The sequence below is a fragment of the Onychostruthus taczanowskii genome, unplaced genomic scaffold, assembly GCF_017590055.1.
Source record: "Onychostruthus taczanowskii isolate IOZ18803 unplaced genomic scaffold, ASM1759005v1 scaffold100, whole genome shotgun sequence".
Taxonomy (NCBI): Eukaryota; Metazoa; Chordata; class Aves; order Passeriformes; family Passeridae; genus Onychostruthus; species Onychostruthus taczanowskii.
In genome coordinates this window covers 648,009-669,113 of record NW_024496527.1, presented here as the reverse complement: position 1 = coordinate 669,113, position 21,105 = coordinate 648,009, and the positions used below count along the sequence as shown (strand labels likewise).

Below are 21,105 nucleotides of genomic sequence, written 5' to 3'. Positions count from 1 at the left end.
GTGATACAGATATAGGAATTTTAACAGCCTCTTACAGCACATAGTGATGAGGATTTGCAGTCCTCTCTTACCTTATCAATGCATCTGTTCAGTTCCTCACTCAGGGCTTCTTTCTCTTTCTGCAGCTTTTCATTTTTAGTGATTAAACTTGAAACTTCATTTTGAAGGTCAGCAAGATCAGGACATCTGGGCAGCTGTGGGAAACAAACCCCTCAGAGTTCCATTTTTGTGCTGTCACAGAATTGGGCATGAAAATCAGGGGATGAAAATGGTTTGGGTTGGAAGGGACCTTTGAAGGTCACATTCCAACCCCCCTCTGGAATAAGCAGGGACACCTCCCACTATCCCAGGTTGCCCCAAGGTGTCCTTGGACACTTCCACAGCCTGTGCCAGGCCCTCCCCACCCTCACAGGGAAGGATTTTTCCACAATATCCCACGGAAATCAGCGTGTGTTAAACACACAGAGGGAAAAGCACTGCACTGCTGACTTCCAATCCTTTTCCCAACTGCCCCAGTGCTTTATCACTGCCTTTCCTCATTCCAGCTCCTGTAATTGCACTCCAGCCACAATCCACTCCTTTCTGAATAGGCCTCAGCTGCTTTTGCTTTTTAAGACCATTATCTACCCTGAGCACTGAGTGTTTTACACCGTGCAGAAAATGACTTTGTGGAGCCCTAATCAGGGAACTGACTCATCTGAAGCCTTCATTATCTGTGTTTATTAGCATACTTTTACAGCCAATTGAACTGTGCTTGTACAGGAGATAACTGAGCTCTCCAGGAAATTATCCTCAGACCTTGTGAGACTCCCATATCTCCAGATGGGTTTAGCAACAGGAATTCTCCCTGACAGGACTCCTTAAATGGAGCTAAAATGGGTTATCTCCAGTTAAAGAGGGAAATGTTCTCCTGTGGATCCCACTTGCCCTGTCTATCCCTTAATTAGAGCTTTAAATCTTTATCTTGACCAAGGCTTCTCTTTGTAGATCCGCTACCCCCAAAAATCTTTTGGCAAAGTCTAAGTGAACCCGACCTTGTTTGAACAATTGTGTGTTGCACCTGGAAACTCTTTCAAGAGGAGATACATAAATGTAAGGGAATGTCCTTTCTTTAAAGAAATCAACTGTTTCCACCTCTTAATTTTCATCCATTAAGAGATGGTGCAAATTAATCTGATGGCACTCAAACAGAATGCCAGAAGGGTTTGGGTTGGAAGGGACCTTTAAAGGTCAAGTTCCAATTTCTCTGGAAAAAGCAGGGACACCTTCCACTATCCCAGCTTGCTCCAAGCTGTGCTTGGACACTTCCAGGGATCCAGGGACAGCCACAGCTCCTCTGGCCAACAGCATGCCATACCTGTTTTGTCTTCTCCAGCTCCTGCTTGAGGATGTGGTTCTCCTGTTCCAGCAGATGAGCTTGAACCTTCATTTTTGACAAATCCATCTCCAAAGACGACACCATATTTGATGACTGCAAAACATGAAAGGCTCAGATTTCAATTTAGGAGACTCTCACAGAGCAGAGTTTAAACAGAGGATGCTGCAGCCACTGGATAAAGCTGAGATAGCACTGCATGAACAACAGCCATGCTGGAAAGGGCAGGGAGATATTTGGCATCATCACTAAGCTGGGTTTTCAAGACAAACCTGCACATTTTTCCCTCCTGGCTTTTGGCTGCTGCTGTGTTTAAGCCAGCACTTAGCAAAGCTCAGCTTTGAAATCCCATCCCAGGACAGGGATGCCAATTCCAAAGCCCCTGAAGTCCTACCAAATCCTGTACCTTGATTTTGGAGTTTTCCAGCTCCTCTTTCAGCAGCAGCCTCTCCTTCTCCCATTCTTCCAGGGTACACTTCCCCTCTTCCCTTTCCTTTTGCTTGAGCACCCTTGCCAGCTGTTGATTGAGATCCTGCACATCTGCTTGGTTTTTGGAGTTCCTCTGGCTGAGTTCTGTGTTTTCAGAGTCCAGCTGTTGGTTCCTGGTCTTCAGATCAGCCACCTGAGCAGGGACAGCAGTGATTTTACACCAGGAATGAGATTTTGGATATTTCCTTTCTATTAAGGTGATTAAAGATCTGACAACCCTCACTCTGACAGTGACTCCAAACAAATAATTTGTCATAATTGGCCTTAATTAGAGACCAGTCATATCAGTCACACAGCACTCTTTGCCATGCTGGCGTGGATTTTGAGGGTTATCCTAACAGACTATTCTGAGCAAGAATTGTCCTAAGCAATACCAAGATGACATGGATGTAAAAGGTAATTAATCCTTCTATTTCACCCATTATAACAAGGCACCCTAAAATCAAAGTGGCAGCCACATGGATACAACTGGCAGCATTCCTAGACCAAGCCAGCTGGGAAATGAGAAGAGGTTGAATCACAATCTCCATTTCCCAGGGGCTACTGCAGAGAATTGCACAAAAACTACAAACCAAAAGGTTTAAACTTTGTATTTCTATGAAAAAAAACTTTCCAGGTTGACTGTGGAAAGTGCTCTCAAGGCTGTAAGCTGGACAATTACAGCTTCTGTCTTATGAACAAGTCAAGCAAGCCTCAAATCAACCCCAAAGAGGCAATCAAACAGTTATCAAATGTTTAAATGTATAAAGTGCTCGTTTTCTGCTGTCTTTGTGACTGTTCAAGGAACAGCTTTGATGCAGTGATGATTTCTACAGAGAAGGTTCTGGGCTCAGCCCACACACCTGCTTTTTGAGGTTGTCCACCATCTTCTGCACAGCCACTTTCTCCTTTCTCACAGCCTCTATCTTCTGCCTATGGAAAAATGAAAGCTCATTAACACCCAAATCAATTATCAATGTACACAACTGCAAGATTGCACTGGGGGACATCACCAAGTTGTGCCAGGGGAGTTTAGATTAGGTATTAGCAAAGATTTCTTCACTGCCCAGGGCAGTGGTGGAGTCCCCACCCCTGGAGGGATTTAAAATCCATGTGGATGTGGCACTTGGGGACACAGGTCAGTGGTGGCCTGGGCACTGCTGGGTTAATGGCTGGACTTGATCTTGGAGGTCTTTTCCAACCTTAATGATTCCAAAAATGAGGTTTTTTTTTTTTTTAAACACCACCAGAAATGGTAGTTGTGGATATTTATTTATTTATTGCTCACCATCCCATCTCTGCATCAGCTTGGCAAGTGCTCAACCTCTCAGGGTGCCCCAAGTGGGTCTTTCCTTGAGGGGAAGAATAATCCCAGGAACAGGGATGGCTCTGCACTTGCCAAAGACTCAACCACTGGAATAATCTGTCATAAGAGCCTCTCCCTGCCTTTGCTGAAGCACAAATAATTGCGTCAGGTCAGCTCCTAAGTCCTGTGCGTGTTACTGGGTCACCTCAATGCCTACAGCTAAACCCCTGCCTGGCTCTGGGGATGGGCAGGACAAGCTGGGGCAGGGAAAAGGATGAGGAACAACCTGTCAACCTGCTGGATTTCCAACAGCACCATGAAATAACCCCATTTTGGATCTGTACAGCACCTAACACACGAAGGAGCTTGGAGAGAAGGGATGAACCCATCGTGGCTGAGCCACACAACAGCCTGAAGGCATCACAGGCTGCATTCCCCGTGGAATTCTCACCTCATTTCTTCCCTGGACCCATTCAGCTCCCTCAGTTTCAGGCTGGAAGCGCTCCCTTCCTCGTTTAATAAAGTCACCTCGTTTTTCAGGACGGCGTTTTCCTCGCGCAGCTTCTCGGCCTCACACCTGTGCCAGAGACAGGAGACAAGTGAGAACAGTTCCTGTGGGACACCTGGAGAGGGAGAAGTCCCACTAGTCAGAGCCACCTGTAATGCTTCAAAAACAAAGCTACAATTGGCCTTGTTTTATGTATAAATGCTGTATTTATATTTTACGTGAATTCAGCAGGAGAGCTCCCCAGTTTGTTGAAAAAACCCCAAAATTTTACAACAAACTTCAAAAAAAAAACCCCAAAAAACAAACCTGGGCTTTCGGGGCATGTTTTTGAGCAGCTCAAGTGAGTTAAAACCTAAAGTTTCACACTAATATTTTACATATTTTTCAGTCCTTAAGCTAGAAATAACAACTGAACACCACAATATGCAGATTGCCAGGAGAGTGAGCTGTTTCCCCAACTGGAATTCAGAATTCTGGGAACAGCACAGTTGGGAAGTGTCTTTTCTGTCCTCAGGAGACTGCACAGAAATAACTTAGCCGTGGTGGGACACCTGAAAGAACAATTTCCTGCAGGAAGCCGGTGCTGAACAATAATTAAACCACTTTATGCATAAAAAAAGAAATCCTTGCTGGAATACAGCAGTTTAAAAAAGCAGGTAAAACCTATGATGAATATAATATAATGAATATATCTTTCATAAAATATTTACCATACCCCACCCCTGAGGGGTTCCTAAGTGGGAAAAAAGTCCCTATAATTCTCTAATATTAACTTAAATACTGAGAAAAATAGAAGCACTTTTAGCGTTTCAAATTACCATAATTCTACAGCGTTCACCGAAATACTGAGGGAAAAACAGGAGCAATTTTAGCCTTGCGAGCAACATTCAGCTCTGGAAGGGAACAAACCGAGCGAAGCGAATATTAGTAAAAGCTACAAAGCACTCTGGAAAGTGTTACCATGGATTTTGGACATGGAAATACAATGGGTTTGTGCTGGAGGACGAGCTACACACGGTGACGGTGACATCCACACACAGGACAGCCGGCAGGTGCTCCTGCTTAGGTGGTGGGCACAGAGAGGAGTAAGTCACACACAGTTATTGGTTCCAGTGGGCTTTTATCCACGACTGGAGGAGTTAGGAGTCCACGGCACTGCTTGCTACTCGGAGTTAAAGCAGAGTTAAACTAGGGTGGTTAAAGGAGCGGCCAGGGCAGCGCTGGGTTAGTGGCTAACGCCGCGTTACGTTACCTCAGCAGGTCAACCTTCTGCTGCAGCTCAGTGCACGTGCTCTGCAAGCCCTGGGTCACTGCCCTCCTCTCCTCTGGGGGACCCACAGTGTTCTCCTTCACCTGGGGGTTGGGCTCCCTCATTCCTGCTTTTTCCACTTGTGTCGTGGTGCTGGCGCTTTGGGGATCCTTGTGCTGCTGGCCCGGGAATGCAGTGAGGTGTTCTTCCAGCTTCCCACCTCTCGTGTCACTGGGCACAGCTGATTTTCTTTGAGCATCTTGTTCTTGGACATCCTCCGATTCTTTAATATCTTCCAATCCTTTCTCTTCCACGAGGAATTTGGTGTTCTCCTCTTCAAACTTTACGCTTTCCACCTCGTTTTCTTCTTGTTCACAACAAAGGCTTCTCAGCCTGCGCAGCTTGTCTTCCAGCACTCCATTCTTTTCAATTAACTGCATCACTTCAGCCTTCAGATCCTCATTTTCTATCTGAATTTCTTCTTGTAGCGACAGAAGTTCAGCCTGTGCCATGGATCTGTCTTCCAGCTCTTCCATCCTTTTCCAAAGTTGAGCTATTACGCTCTTCAGGTCACCATTTGCTGCCCCAGGAGTGTGATCCAGCACGAGAGAGTCTTCACTCAGTTCTTCAGCCCTCTCCAGCTCCACCTGCATCTTCAAAGCATCAGAAACAACCCCTTTATTTTTGGGAGCTATTCTGTGATTTGGCAGATGAACCTTCTGCTGTTTGACATCGTTGTGCAGCGCTTTTGGCCTGGGAACTTTCTCCAGATCTCTCTTTTTTGGCAGCAGAGGCACCCAAGAAAGGTTCTTGTCACAATCCTGGTTGCCATCAGCATCCAGAGCCGCTTGACTTCCCTGGATCCAACACCCCTGTGCCTCAGGGTGGCCGCCAGCCCTGGCTTTCACACATCCCTCCTCCAAATCCCAATCCATCTCCGACATTTCTTCCAGGTCCGTAGTGTCGGCCTCCAGAGGCGGAAGGACACTGAAATCTGCTCCCACGGCCACATCTTGACAATCACTGGGCAACCCTTCAAAAGTGGGATCTATTTCCTCCGGCTCTGAGCCAGACTGGGAGCAGCTGGGGCTGGGAGGTGGCAGCTCCTGCTCTGCTGCTTCCAGCCGGTGCTGCAGCCTCAGGATCTGGGCAGCCATCCTGACATTCTCCTTCACTGCCTGCTCGTGCACCTTCTGCAGGTGTTGGAGAACATCCCCATCCTCTCCCAGAGGAGCTGCACCAGGAAAAGCAGCGATCTGGCTCTTGGCTTTTGCATACTCACTCTCCAGGACCCTGTAGTGGCTCTGCAGGGCAGAAAAACTCCGTGTTTCCCACTGCAATTTCTGTATTTTCCCCCGGAGGTCTGAGACTTCCAAACCCAGCTCAGCCTTTTCTGTCTCTGCTCTCTCACAAATGTCTCTGTTTAAACTCTCCAAAGCAAGAAGTTTGGAATTGAGCTCTTCTTTCTCTCGCTTATACTCACTGTCCAGTCTCTCCAGCTTTTCCCTAAACAGTTTCCCATTTTGCTCCACTGTGGTTATTTGTTCATCTTTCTCCTTTAGCTCTTTTTCATGGTCATTTTGGAGCTGTTTTATTTTCTCCTTCATCTTTTCCTCTTGCTCCTGGGCAGCATTCCTCAGCTCTCTCAGCTCCTTCTCCAGCTGCTCCCTCTCGCACACCAGCTTGTTCACTTCTTCCTTGAAGTTTTTCTCCAGGAGATCCTTCTCCTGGCTCAGGGCAGAACAAACAGCCTTCTCACTTGCCAAGCTTTCCTTCAGCTGCTCGTGGGCTTCAGCAGCCTCCTGAGCAATTTCATCCCTTTCAAACTCCCACTGGGATTTCTCCTCTCTCTGCTGCTCAGCAAGCTCCTGCAGCTCTCGCTGGTAACGTCCTTCCAGACTCTGCAAGGTTTCTTCATATTTATTCACAAGTGTTTGTGTGTCCACAGAAAACTGAGTTTCTGCATGAGATGCTCTTCTGTTATAGTCACTTGCCATTTTTTTCCTAGACATGGTTAACATAAGATATTACTAAACTACCTCAGAGATTAAACTGGCTTTTTAGGCTGAATAAAACAAGTTGGAAATGTACTTTTTTTTTTTTTTATCCACTGACTATTGGATGGGTGTTTCTGGGAGCTGTAAGTTAAATTGGAGGCAATGTGGTGGAACCTCAAAAAGAAAAGCTGCCTTGGAAAAGTGCAACAACTCATGAAATGTCCTCAGAAAAGGTTTCATGTGCAATACGTGCCCTTCAGTTCCTGTGCTCAGATTTTGGGAGGGCAGATGCTCTCACCCCCCTCACCCCAGGGTGGCTTCAGTTTCTTTTGACACTCCATGTTGGCTAAAAGCACATCCCAGCCACCCCTTTCCTCCTTCAGCAAAGAACCCTGAAAATCCAGAGTTTAAAAAGAATTTGTGGAGCACAGGGATCCTGAACAGAGCTCGAGTTAATCACGCCTGGTTATGCTTTAACACAACTGCTGCCTCTGGGCGAGCTAAAAATGAACCTAAAGATCTGCTTGAGAAAGGTCAGAAGAGAAAAAACCCTGGAGAGCACAGCCCAGTGCTGTGGAACAGAGCAGGACACTTGGAATTCCCCAGCAGGGAAGCGTTTCTGCACTAGGTTCACCCCGGTCACCACGCTCCAGCACTGTCCCCACCAGAGGTGACACCCCACAAAGGTGACACTCACCTTTCCTCCTCCAGCTCCTGCTGGTGCTTCCTCAGCAGCTCTTCCTGGAGCTCCTCCTTCTCCAGGGCATGCACCTCTGCCAGCCTCTTCAGCTGCTCGTGGAAGCCCCGTTCCAGCTCCCCCTTCTCCTCCTGCAGAGCCTGCACCACAGCTCTCATCTTCTCTTCCACCCAGACACTCTTCTGGATCAGCTCCTCCCGTTCTTGCCTGAACTCCTCATTCACCTGCTCCAGTCTGGCCCTGACATCATCTTCATGCTCCTGCCTCAGCAGTTCCTGCAGATTGGCTTTCTCCTCATCAAAATGCACCTGCAATTTGTTTTTCTCCTCCTTGTGTTTGCAGTCGAGCTTCTCCTGCTGCTCTCTGAGCGCTGCTGCCTCGCCCTGCAGCTCTGCTATTTGATTTTTGAGGCCAGTGATCTGCTTTTCCATGACATTCATCTCCTCAGCATACTTCTGCCTCATATCCTCTTGCTCCTTTTCCCAGTGGGCTTTTGTCTCATCCAGCTGCTTTTCATAATGGCTCACCTACAGGAGGGAAAATGGGATGGATTAATTCACTTTCCACAGAATATTCTACAGGGATATTTTCATCAATATTTCCATCTAGTTTTGTATATCCACTCCACTGAATATTTTGGTTTACACTTCAGCACATCTTATATTAATTTCCCTGGAAAGAATGCATAAGAGCTCAGCTTTATTTCTTACTGGAATCACAGAATCCCAAATTGGTTTGGGTGGGAAGGGGCCTTAAAGACCATCTCATTCCAACACTTACTGTGTCTTCAAGCTCCTGTTTGAGGTGATGCAGATCCCTGTGGTGTTGCTCCTTCATCTGCTCAATGGCCATTTCTGCCTCTATGCTCATATTTAATGGGTTGCAGTCTTCTGAACCGAGTCCTTTAGAAAAAATAATCAAGTAATAATTCATATAACAATAAAAACATTAATTATACAATACATAAATAGATACAATTCTCAACAGAATCACTTCATCAATTTAAATTTGTTTGGCAGCTCTCAAACTCCCATCACAAGCACAGCCAAGGAACTGCAAACTTCAATTTCAGCTTTACATTCGGTTCAGCAGTCATGGTCCAAATTAACATTAAACACCAAATCAGAGGTGGTGACCAAGTCTCACTGGGAAAGTTTTCACAGAATGACCTCTAAGAGGTTATAAACACCTGCAGCCCAGACCTCAGCCCTACAGGAGGGATTTTTTACCTTGGTCAGGCTCGATCCCGCTGGTGCCATGACTCTTCACGTCAATGTCAAACTCCTCTGACAAGGAATTTTTCAGGGCAGGCCTGAGCACTTTGCCTTGGGCACGGTACTCCTGCAGCTCTGAGTGCAGCTCATCAATCTGGTCCTGCAGCTCCTGGGAGAGAGGGCAACAAAAAAAGCTGAGGGAAAAGCAACCAAGGCTGCTGAGCACCGACCCAGTCCCACCACAGGACACTGAGGTGAGAATTATAGCAAAGACTTGGCAAGAAACATAGTGCCACAGCCAAACAAGGGCAGAGGGCAGGGATGGATGGGAGATTGGGAAGGAATTCCTGGCTGGGAGGGTGGGGAGGTCCTGGAATAGAATTCCCAGAGCAGCTGTGGCTGCCCCTGGATCCCTGGAAGTGCCCAAGGCCAGGCTGGACAGGGCTTGGAGCCACCTGGGATGGTGGAAGGTGATCCTGCCCATGGCAAGAGGTGGAAAAAGATGGATTTTAAGGTTCCTTCCAATCCAAACTGTTCTGGGATTCTCTGAGGATTCTACAATACCAAGTTCTCAAAGGTGAAGGTGTTAACAGGAGCTCCAGGAGCTTTCCCTTTATTCCTTCTTCCTGTGACCTTTTATTAAAAAGCAGCTTTAGTAGCATTTTCAAACACTTGGGAAATGCCTCCTCAAACACCACCTCCTTGAAAAATCAAATCAGAAGCAAAAGATCAAATTAGGAAAGAGATCCCCTCATTATTGCATTCACCATCTGGTCCTTCCTCCTGCCTGCCAGAGGAACATCCCAGGGGTTTGTGCCAAGAGCTGTGCACTCCACTCCAGGAACAGCAGTTATTGAGGAAAACAACTCCCTGAATGTGCAAACACAAAATCCTGCAGGTCTAAAAGGCCCAGGAAGTGAACCTTGAGTGCTGACTTATATCTGCCACCCTCAAAAGTAGAAAAATCAGCTGCATATTGAGAAGTATAGATTCAACTCCCATTTCTAGACAATTTTTGCTTTTAAACTGCAGCTTCCTAAGAGAGCTGCTGTGCTGTTTCCAACCCAACAGCAAAGGCAGCCTTTTATTGAAATAAACCTGCAGAACAGATCACAGAACCACAAAATGGTTTGGGTTGGAAGGGATTCCAAAGCTCATCCCATTCCACCACTGCCACTGTCCCAGGCTGCTCCAAGCTCCATCCAGCCCAGCCTTGGACACTCACAGGGATCCAGAGGCAGCCAGAGCTTCTCTGGGCAACAGATGAGCTGGTACCTCTGCAGACATCAGAAAGTTGATGTGTAAATAGAAAACCAGCAGGCTCACCTTAAAGTCTTTTAAGTACACAAGACAGAAGAGAAAGCAAACTTTCTATTCTCAGGTTTATTTAAAAAAAATATTTCTGGTCTGAAAACCAGCAAAATGTGGATGTATCTTATTTCTCCTCTAAGTTCCTGCAACTGTGAATTCACAGGGCTCCATGGACCCTCTCCCAGCCCACCCTGGGATCACCTCACCCTCCTAGCTCAGCCAGCTGGTTCTGTGGGAAGAGATTTCCAACCTGCCTCCTGCTGCTGTTTGCAGTGAGGATGTGGCACCTGGGGAGATGCTTAGTGCAGGGGGAATGGCTGGGCTCCATCTGAGAGGGATTTTCAGCCTAAATGGGTCTGTGATGTTCCTGTGGACACAGGAGCCAGGTGTCAGCTCCACTCACCCTGCACTGCTGCTCGTACTCGCTCCTCATCTGGGCCAGCCTCTCCTCCTGCAGGAAAAACTCTGCACTGGTGGGATCCAGGTCACCAAACTGCAACACAGGAGTGGAATATCCAGTTACCCACCCACCCTGCTGCTCAGGACAGCTTGGATACCCTTCCAAGCAGCCCTGCACTCCCTCTTCTCCACTCTGGATTTTTATTTTAAATAAAGAAACTCTGCTTTCCACCTAGCAGGGAATGAGTAACTTTCCCAAAAAAAACCTGTCTGCCACCTAGCACAGCTCTCATGCTCATTCTGATTCCAGATCACAGCTTTCTACCTCAGCATATGCACATCTCAGTGTGGTGAATAATCCCAAGCTTTAAAGAAGGCTGGAAATCCCAATGATGAAACCTAGGCTATGGCTGCACAAACTTAAACATCTTTGGAGAAGCTGATATTCTGAAAGTTTAATGTAATACAGCCATGAACAGCTGTTCATCTCCATTTTCACCTAATTCCAGCAGTGATGCCATGTAAAACCTCACTCCTCCTGCATCACCTTCCCTGAAAGGACCTGCAAGTTGGGCCCATCCAAAACTCTGTGCTGGGGGGGGAAAAAAAAAAATCCCTGCAGATCTGCAGGATGATTGCTTCATTCTAAAGTTCCCTGCTTTAATTAGAATAAAATTACAGCTAAGGTGGAATATCTGTATTTTCCTTAGCTGGAAGGCAGTCCATGTCACCAAGGCAGGCTGTGCCTGGATAGAGACCCCAAAAGCCTCTGGCTATCAGTTAAACTGGCAGCTGGAATGTAGCAACTTAATTATTTCATTCTGAAACCCCACTGGGAAAAGGGGGGATTTACCTTCTCAGCCAGGACGTTTTCCAAGTTCCTCTGCAGTTTGCTTGCCAGACTTTCACACTCAGCCAGTTTTTCTCCTGTTTCCAGGAGCTCGTTTTCCAGGCGGCTGTTTTCCTGGGCCAAACAAAAAACCCCACGGCAGATGAGCACTCAGAGGAGGAAAAATCAGCATGTGTTAACTCATCAAAATAAGGGTAACTCCCAGTCCAGCATGACACTATTCCAAGCTTCAGGTGATGACAGGAATTATTCATTATTATTATCCACACACAGCCCACTCCTGCCACAGCAAATGTGAACACTGGACTTTTGATAAATTATCAAAAGGCTTAACAGCAAGTTTGCTTTGGATGGTTTGTTTTTAAAAGAGGATTTAAAACTTGATCAAGGTGTTTTATCTCCTGGCTTGACAGCTCATCTGAGAGCTGTGCACACACACACTCTGCACGTGATGGCAGCAGAGATGTGAAATCTCTGGAGGTTAGGAATCCATGGAACAACCCACTGAGGTGCCCCAAACACCAATTCTCATGGACATGCCCCTGTCTTGCTGCTTAAGTGACTTCTGACCAGCTAAACACAGCCCAGAACTCATCCTTTCAACACAGACTGCACGAATCACTCCCCCTGCCAGGATATTCCTGCTTTTTGGGGGGAAATCCTGGCTGTGTTTAGTCCCTGTTACCTTCAGGGCCAGGCCCAGGCGGTCCCGGATGTAGTTCTCATCTGTTTTCAGCTTCTCAATCTCCTGCTCCAGCTCCAGCCTCTGTTTGTTGGCCTGCTGCAGGATCTGCTCCCGCTCTCTGCGCAGCTCGTTCTTCAGAGCTGCAATTCTCTCCTTGTACTCCTCATCCAGCTTCCTGCCAAGGGGGACAGGAGCTCCTTAGAGGAAGTGTGGAAGCCCAAGGCACTGGGAATATTTCTCTGTCTGCTCTGGGGTGTCCTGGCCCCCAGGGGAGCACTGACTTTCACCCTCATTCATGGAGAAAGTTTCCTAGACTTCAAGATAGACCAGAATCCACAAAACTGTGCAATAGATTATAGACAGTAGTGTAGGTGTATCACTTGGTGAGAAATTTAGGTTTTGGGGATTTTTAGTATGTTGTGGATGGAAGCAAGATGGAGGGCACAGGGTGTCATCCTGGGTTTCTTCTTCATGCTTCTTTCTTCTCCATGGGTTTGGGTGGCATTTTGGAATTGGGCAGAAAAGTCCACACTGGGGGCTCTTTGGGATCAATCATTGGGTTAAAAGGGAAAATAATCCAGGCATCAGTTCTTAATTGGATAGTTTAGTCTTAAAAGACCTTGTGACAAGAGATTGTTGGCCAACTTGTGCCTTCTAATGAAAAGCTGCTGAACTCACAGCAGTGAGAGTTTTACTGACAAGAAATAATAAACACCTGAGTCCTAACATGAACTACTGCCTCAAGTGCCTTCAAGCAGACCCAGAGAAACCCACAGCTGGTACCCTCACAAGGAGGAGGGTGACAAATACTGCTGGGGGTGAAGCTGGGTGGCCACCAAGCCCAGGAGGAGGGATGGGTGATGCCCACCTGAGGTTGTACTCGTTGCGGCGCTCGATGGCGGCGTGGTGATCGTCCACTTCCGAGGCCATCAGGGATTTCAGCTTCTCTGCCTTTTCCAGGTCCGACCGCAGCTTCTCCTTCTCCCTGGCCACCTGGTCAAACCTCTCCCTGGGCAGGGCAGAGCAGAGCCAGCCTGCATTAGGTCAGCCCCCACTGCTCCCCCAAAAAGGGGATTTGGAACATCAGAGAGGAAGCTTGGGAAGATCTCCAAGGGTCTCATCAACTGCATTTGATGTCACTGGATTTGAACCTGCACCCAAATAGCTCTGGACATGTCTTGGTGTCCCCACAGATTCTGAGACCTCAACACCTGAGACCCTCAGCTGTGGTCCAGCTCCCCAGCTCAAATTCTGAAATGGTTTGGGTTGGAAGGAGCCTTCAAGACCCTCTGATTCCAGCCCATGCCATGGCAGGGACACCTTCCACTGTCCCAGGCTGCTCCAAGCCCTGTCCAGACTGGCCTTGGACACTTCCAGAGATCCAGGGGCAGCCACAGCTGCTCTGGGAATTCTATTCCAGGACCTCCCCACCCCTCCCAGCCAGGAATTCCTTCCCAATCTCCCATCCATCCCTGCCCTCTGGCAGTGAAGCCATTCCCTGTGTCCTGTCCCTCCATGCCTTGTCCCCAGTCCCTCTCCAGCTCTCTTGGAGCCCCTATGGCACTGGAAGGGGCTCTGAGCTCTCCCTGTAGCTTCTTTTTTCAATAGAGGAACCTGCACAGCGAGTCCAGCACAAAGTCAAACTGTGGTGACTTTCAAAGGGAAAACATTGGGATTTACAGTGGGTTTGTGCCTCACCTCCACATCTATCACACGAGAGAACCTCTGCAATGCCCCAAATCAGTTTGGATTAAAGGTACTGAACCTCCAGCAGCCTCTGCCCTGAGCTGTGCATTCCTCGGCCATCAATGACCACTGTGGACAGCAGTGACCACTCCCAGACTGGGAACAGCCTGCTGCCTCCATTTTTAATTTTTAACCACATTTTTCTGCAATCCTTGGAGGTTTCAGTGTTTTTCCCAGGCAAAACAAGGACAGCTGGAAGTCTGAGTGCTCCAACAGAGAACTGAGCCTTCCAGTGCCACCCCAGTGTCCCTGGGAGCACCACCACACCTCAGCTGCTCCCTCAGCTCCTGCCTGGCCGAGCAGAGCAGGGGGAAGCACCTCCAGCCATCCCTGTGACTCACATCAAGTGCCTGATCTCTGTTTTGAAGCTGGCCAGGGCTGCCTGGTGCACCCCATTCTTGGTGATCAGGAGCTCGTTCTCCAGCGCCAGCGTCAGCTCCGTCAGGTTCACCTTCCCATCCAAGCTGAAGTCCAGAGCCTGTGGAAACAACAAATCCTTTGAGTGGAATGAGCTTCCTGCAGGAGCCTGGAGACATTTCTGCAGGGATTGACAGGAGAGAACGAGCAGGCTCAGAAGAGATCTTTGCTGGCTAATTAATCTGTCACAAACGCCCCGAGGGCAATGAACCAGACATCTCTGCCAGCTCCCTCCAACAGAGCTGCTGCCAGCTGTGGAGAGGGGAAGTGTCCTGGTTGTGCTGCAAGACCAACAGGAAATTAAGGCCAGGACTGATGAATTGCACTGATTCCCTGCAGGATCTAACGAGACTGGACTCTGCAGGGATCGGCTGCTGCGAGGAGGTGGCTGGGGATGCTCGTGTCAAACAAAACAGAGGCAGCACAGAGGCAGCCCTGCAGGAGGGATTTGGTGTGAGGATCCCACCCCTCAGAAAGCAAGTTATCATCAGCTTGGAATTTTGTAAAATCCCAGAATGGTTTGGGTTGGAAGGGGCATTAAAGGTCATCCAGACCCCTGCCATGGGCAGGGAAACCTTCTACCATCCCAGGCTGCTCCAAGCCTTGAAGAAAGGCCTTTTCTTTCCCTGGAAGTGTTCCAAACCCATATGGATGTGGCACGTGGGGATGGGGCTCAGTGGTGAGCAAGGGCTGAGCTGACAGCTGGACTTTTCCAACCTAAATGATTTAACCTAACCCTGCAGGAGCACAAAGCAAGGCACTTGTGGTGGGGCTGAAACGCTGCAGACACTGGAGAAACCAGCCCAGTGACACCAGCACAAAGCAATTTTCCAGTGGAAAGCAACAAAGTGAAGGTGGCCACACAAATCTGGTGAAGGTGGTCCCACCCTCTCAAACAGTGCAAGGTGATGAGTGAATTTTAAATCCTGAGCCATGGCTATTCCAGCCTGGCTCTTCTCTACCTACATGGATATTTAAAATCCAGAAGAACCACAGTCATCTTGTTGGGAATCCAGTGATGGCCACATGAAATTATCTTCTCCCACCCACAGCTTCTAATGAGATGGACAGGGATGGATTTATTCAGGTACCTGATTTCATCCCCATCACCCTTTCACTCTGTCTAATGGAACACTGAGGACTGGGCAGGGTTTCAAGTGCTGTGCTCCACCTCAGCACAAGCAATAATTCAAGTCACCCCAGTGCTGAGAGGTTTGCAGGTGCAGCTATTCAGGGAAGAAAAGGAATTAAATTGCTTCCTAACAAATGTAGGTGACCTCTTCAAGCTATGCTGGAAATCAGAGTGCATTTTTATCATTAAAAGTGATAAAACGGGATGCACCATAAAGGAAATTATTGGAAATTTCCCAAAACTCTTGTCACTAGCACTGGGAATTTTTCTAGAATTATAGAATGGTTTGGGTTGGAACAGACCTTAATGATCATCCAGTTCCACCCCATGCCATGGGCAGGGACACCTTCCACTAGTCCAGGCTGCTCCAAGCCGTGTCCAACTTGGCCTTGAACACTTCCAGGGATAGAACAACCACAGCTCCTCTGTGGGAAGTTTTAAAAGGGGAAAAACCAGGGACTTTGGAAAGGAAAAAAATAACTCCGCGTCCGACACAGGGAGAAAGAAATACACATAAAACCAGGGGTGGGATGCAGCTGGGGGTTACCTTCAGGATCTCCTGGCTGTTCTCTATGCCCTCCTGGTGCCAGCAGTCCAGGACCCCCTCCACACAGCCATAGCCCATCCCATCATCCAGGCTGGAGAAGAGGGAGAAGCCGATGGTGCTGGGCATGGCCGAGGGGGTGGTCGTGCGCCTGCCGCTCTCGTCGAAGGACTGCCAGAGAGGATGAGGATGATGAGGAGGGTGTGACAGGGCAAAGGCAGTGCCCACAGGGCTCTATCAATGGAATTTCCCTAGGCACTGCTCCAGAGATTAAGGATTAAGCTCTGTTTTTCCTCGCTGCCGAGCAAAACCCGGTGGGAGCGTCGCTGCCGACCTCACGGCACAAGCAGGCACTCGGGATTTAAAACAAATCCCAGGAGGAGCAGGGTTTCAGAGCTGGCCTCATTGCTCCAGAAGGGTTTTCCACTGTTCATTTTTGGTTTGGAATGTCACTTTCCCTAAAACGGCTGCAGGGAGCATTTGTAGAGTGGTTTGGGTAGAGCCTTCAGCTTCCAGGCAAAGACAGAGAGCAGATTTCAAATTCTCTCAGAAAAAAAGCAGAAGTTGGAGTAGAGAAGTGGGACCTGCATTCCCCCAGCCTATCCCAGGCAGTGCTTCCCCCTGCACCAGTTTATACTGGATGCCCCATCCTGGAAGTGTTCCAGGCCAGGCTGGATGGACTTTGGAGTACACTGGGATAGTGGAAGGTTCCCCTGCCCATGGCATGAGCTTTAAGGTCCCTTCCAACACAAACCCCCCTGGAATTCTACAAGGTTCTACCACTGCACTCCACAGGTTGCCAGAGCTGTCTCCAAGCCACAAAACTTCAAAGGGGAGCAGTGTCCCCTTTCCCATGAGGGTGTTCTGTGTTTTGTCTCCCCCAAAAGAGTTTTTTTCTGAGCGAGAATTTGAAATCTGCTTTTGGAGCAGGGTATGCCACAGCTCAGTGCCACCAGCTCCTGCCTCACAGCTGCCCCTGCAGGGACAAACACTGAGGAAGAGGAGGAGACAGGCTGGGTGGGAACTGTTCAGGAATTCTCCTGCTCCTTTTACCCCAGGATTCACCTCTCACTTCCTCACCTGCATGGAGAGGTGGCGTTTCAGCTGCCGGTACGGAGTAGAGGCTGAAGGGGTGAGAGATTTCCCATTTCTAAACAAGCCATAAAAGAAATCCTCGATGCTCATGGTCCCATCTTGCTCCAGGTTATGGAGCACCTCTTCAAGCACCTGCAAGGAGACAGAAATCATGTAAAAGGGCGAAAGAATCTGGCACAGAGCAAACATTCTATTCCCAAGGCTCCAAAAAGAGCAAAGCAAGAGCTACCTGCTACATCAACCCAGCACATTTCCATATTTTCCATGTGGAAAGCTGCAGGCACACATACACCACGAAGAAAAGCTCCTGGTCATCTTGGAGCTGCTGTTTAATGAGGCAGCAGGAAAAGAAAACACCTCATTTCATTCTGCTCCTGAGCCAATGTGACCTCAGGAATTCAGCTTGAGGTACTGAGACAGATGCCAAACCCTGAGCAGCTGGAAGTGACCAGGCAAAAAATAACCCCTAAGACACTGCAAGGTTATCATAAATCTGTTTGATGCTTCAGGACATGCTGCTCTCTCAAAAGCAGGACTGGAGATGTTCAGATTAGTCCCTCACTATTTCTTTGTCTACAGTTTATCTTTTCCATTTTCTGCCTTAATGCCCTGAAAACATTTCATTGTGGATGCTGCAAAGGAATACCTGGCTCAGGAACTTGTTTTGTGGAGGAAATTAATACAAGCCATGTTATCTTAAGATGCAAAAAAAATCTGACTTTTTTAATAAAACTAAATCCTAAGTTGACAAGAGCTTTTTTTTTTTGTTAAAGATTCCATTTTCTCGTGGGCTCTCGCTGCAGGACAGAAACACCCACAGGCCTTCACAAAGCCAAAAGCAACCACCTATGAATATTTAACCCATATTTGCTGTCTAGCTAGAAAACTCCCAGGATTAAGGAGACATGCTTGGAATCCAAGCCACGCTTTTAAATTCCAGATCCCCCAGTGATTGCGTGAGGAGAGACGCACGCCACGGCTCAGCCTGGCAGTGCCTCCTCCTGCAGCAGCCTGATGGTCTGGGACCAAAAACCTCGCTGGAGAACCAGCAGCTGGAGCTGGAAACCCCTTTCCAAGCATCCACCTGTGCTTGTGGTGAAGCCCAGGAGGGATTTTGGGGGCCCACACTAAGCCCAGGCAGGGGCAGTGGTGGGGTGGGTCGCTCACCTCCCCGGCCGCCGCGTGCAGCCCGTGCTGCTCACAGATGGAAACCAGCTTCTTCCTGTTCAGGTGGCCGTCCCTGGTGATGCCCAGGTGCTCACAGACCTCCTGAAGCTTCTCCTCGATCCAGTCTGGGCTCGGTGAGGCACCAGGGGAGGCGTTCAGGTCGTCTGGGTTCCAGAAGCGCAGCTGTCCTGGAATGGGGGACATTGCTCCGGTGTCTGGAGTGAGGAGCAGATCTGGGGGTTCTGCACCCCACAGGGGAGCTGCTGCTGCAGTGGGCAGAGCTCCTTCCCAGCTCTGCAGATCCCAAGGGATCACTTGTCTGGGTTCATCCTACTCAGAGCCCACTTTGGGTTTCAGGATGTGGACACTGGTCCCAGCAGTATCAGACTCTGGCAGGAGGTTCTGCTCAGCATTTCACTCACTTTGCCACCAGGGGAAGGAGCCTCGTGGCCAGAGGATCATGGAATTGCTGAAATAAACCTCTGGAACAAGTGTTGGAATTGTTGGGAAAAAACCTCCAAGGCCATGGAGTCCAGCTGTTCCCCAGCACGGCCAAGGCCACCCCTGATCCATGTCCCCAAGTGCCACATCCACACAGCTCCTCATCCCTCCAGGGATGGGCACTCCCATGCCTGACCAGGCACAGCAGCTGGGGCTGTGGCCAGGAGGATCTTTGGGAATGTGGATGAGTCTGATGGCCATCATGAGCTGGTGGCCAGGGAAGAGCAGCAGAGCTTCCCCAGCTGCTGGCATAGTTGGGAAAGGCACCCCTCCTCCTCCCCTGGGCTATTATGGGATCAGGGGAGCTGCAAGGCCACCTCCTGGAGCTGGAAAAGCAGCTTTAGGAGAAAAAAGCTGGCCTCTTTGGATGGGGAAGGAGTTAGACAGCAGCTGAAATGCGGGAGAGGTGCTGATGTAATTAAAAGGACGTTTTTTGATGATGAAGATGGTAAAACACTGGCACAGGCTGGCCAGAGAAATTTCCCATCCCTGGCAGTGCCCAAGGCCAGGCTGGACAGGGCTTGGAGCACCCTGGGATGGTAGAAGGTGTCCCTGCCCATGGAGGGGTGGGACTGGATGAGCTTTAAGTTCTCTTCCAAACCATTCCAGGAATGGGACTGGATGAGCTTTAAGGTCCCTTCCAAACCATTCCAGGAATTTATAATTCTGTGACAATTAGGGAACTTTTAATGACTGGTCCCTGCTGACATCTAGTGCCCACCAGGCTCCACTACAGCCAGAGCCCCCCGGGGCAGGAGTGGGGAGCAGGACAGGGCTCAGGGAGACAGGAACACCCACAGCAGGATGAAGAGGACACAGGGGGTACGGCACAAGATGTGCCCCACCTTAACTTTCATCCCCAGCTTGGGGGATGCCCCAGCTGCACCTCCCCAAGCTCTGGGATGCTCCACACACCCAGAGCCCCTCTCCACGTGCTCCCCTGATCCCTCCTCAAAGCTGAAATGAAACAAGCAACCCAGGTGCTGCTCTCTGCTCTTACCCTCGGCCTCGTACTCCTCGCTGCCTCGCGTCTTCCAGTGCTGCGGAGAAAACAAAAGGCTCCTGAGTTATTTATTGCAAGACATCCCCTGAATGAGAGAGACTCCGGGATCAGCAGCCAAGGAGCTGCAGGGCTCCAGCAAGGCTGCCAGGCTTTCATCTCCCTGCAGGCTGGGCTGGGAATCCAGGGCTCTTTGATCCTGCCTTGTTCTGGCACGTGTGGCTCGCTGGTGGGGAGAACCCAGAGATGCCCAAAGCCCCAAAAATGACCCAGCAGAGGGGACAGATCAGAGCTTGGCAGGGTGCTGGGGATCAAGGGAGAGGTTTGCTCTCTGAGCAAACCATGCTGCTTTTCTTTGAGGTGTTGATGGTTGAGGGGATGGGGATGCAGGGAAGATCATAGAGCTGGGTTATCCCTGGCCCCACACTCAGCCAACCCAAATTCAAACCTCCTCCACTAAGTGCAGCCCTGTATCAGGAGAGAGCTATGCTGTCAACAAGCCTTTCACTGAGCTTAACAGAGGATAAAAAACCCACTCTATGGTGGTCTTAAACCACCCTGCTCCCTCTGGCATCAGCCCATCAGCTCAGGCAGCACCAGGAGCACAAGTACAGCATTTAAGGTGATTTCCTCATGTACTACACGTTGTCTCATCCCTGCCACCCTTGTAGCAGCCCAGGGTATTTACTCCCACGTGATGCTCCACAACATCAACTTGTGGTTTAGCAGTGGCAGATGTTGCTCCTGCAGTGGTACAAGTGGATACTCCTGCCTGCACGTGACTGATGGATTTGGAGTCAAAGTCAGCCAGGACATAAAGAGGCTCTAAAGCATCACAGAAAAGTTCAATACGTCTCATTCAGATTACAGCTAAAAGCCATTAATCTACAACGTTGCCATGGAAACTGAATGAAGTCACTGGACTTTTTTTAGCTCTGCTGCCGTTCCCGTTTCAGCTGCAGGACCAGGCAAGGGCCCTTTGCTGCCACAGCATCACAATGCCCCACGAGGGACAAAAGCAGGAGCTGAGGCAACAGGTGCCACTAAATCCCATCCCTGGAAGTTCTTTATAAAGACAACGGCAGAAGCCTGGCACAGGGTGCCCAGAGCAGCTGTGGCTGTCCCTGGATCCCTGGAAGTGCCCAAGGCCAGGCTGGATGGGGCTTGGAGCAGCCTGGGATGGTGGAAGGTGTCCCTGCCCATGGCAGGGGGTGGAACTGGATGGGCTTTAAGGATCCTTCCAACCCAAACCATTCTGGGATTCCATGAAATTGCCATCTGAAAATGCAGAAAACTTTGTGCAGAGAGAGGGTTGGCTTGGGTGCCAGAGATATCCCCCTGCAGCCACCCATCCTCATCCTCAGGGACAGCTGGGACACTGAGGGGGACCTGGCAGTGATGCAGAAGGCAAATCCTCTGCATCCAAGTCTTTGTGCACAAGCAA

General features: G+C 49.2%; 1 protein-coding gene across 1 annotated transcript in view; it reads right to left on the bottom strand.

Moving 5' to 3' along the window:
- Positions 1-21,105, bottom strand: part of NIN (ninein) — a 59,026-nt gene that overhangs the window by 16,833 nt on the left and 21,088 nt on the right. Inside the window, exons 5-22 of the mRNA XM_041410427.1 lie at positions 19,662-19,701; positions 18,161-18,348; positions 16,979-17,125; positions 15,902-16,069; positions 14,147-14,283; positions 12,928-13,068; positions 12,060-12,234; positions 11,378-11,488; positions 10,529-10,618; positions 8,830-8,983; positions 8,381-8,502; positions 7,601-8,127; positions 4,910-6,910; positions 3,601-3,726; positions 2,707-2,776; positions 1,782-1,997; positions 1,358-1,471; positions 72-194 (exon numbers count right to left, since the gene is read on the bottom strand). Of these exons, the coding sequence (XP_041266361.1) occupies positions 72-194; positions 1,358-1,471; positions 1,782-1,997; positions 2,707-2,776; positions 3,601-3,726; positions 4,910-6,910; positions 7,601-8,127; positions 8,381-8,502; positions 8,830-8,983; positions 10,529-10,618; positions 11,378-11,488; positions 12,060-12,234; positions 12,928-13,068; positions 14,147-14,283; positions 15,902-16,069; positions 16,979-17,125; positions 18,161-18,348; positions 19,662-19,701 (4,650 nt within the window). The remainder of the gene's footprint in view (positions 1-71; positions 195-1,357; positions 1,472-1,781; positions 1,998-2,706; positions 2,777-3,600; positions 3,727-4,909; positions 6,911-7,600; positions 8,128-8,380; positions 8,503-8,829; positions 8,984-10,528; positions 10,619-11,377; positions 11,489-12,059; positions 12,235-12,927; positions 13,069-14,146; positions 14,284-15,901; positions 16,070-16,978; positions 17,126-18,160; positions 18,349-19,661; positions 19,702-21,105) is intronic.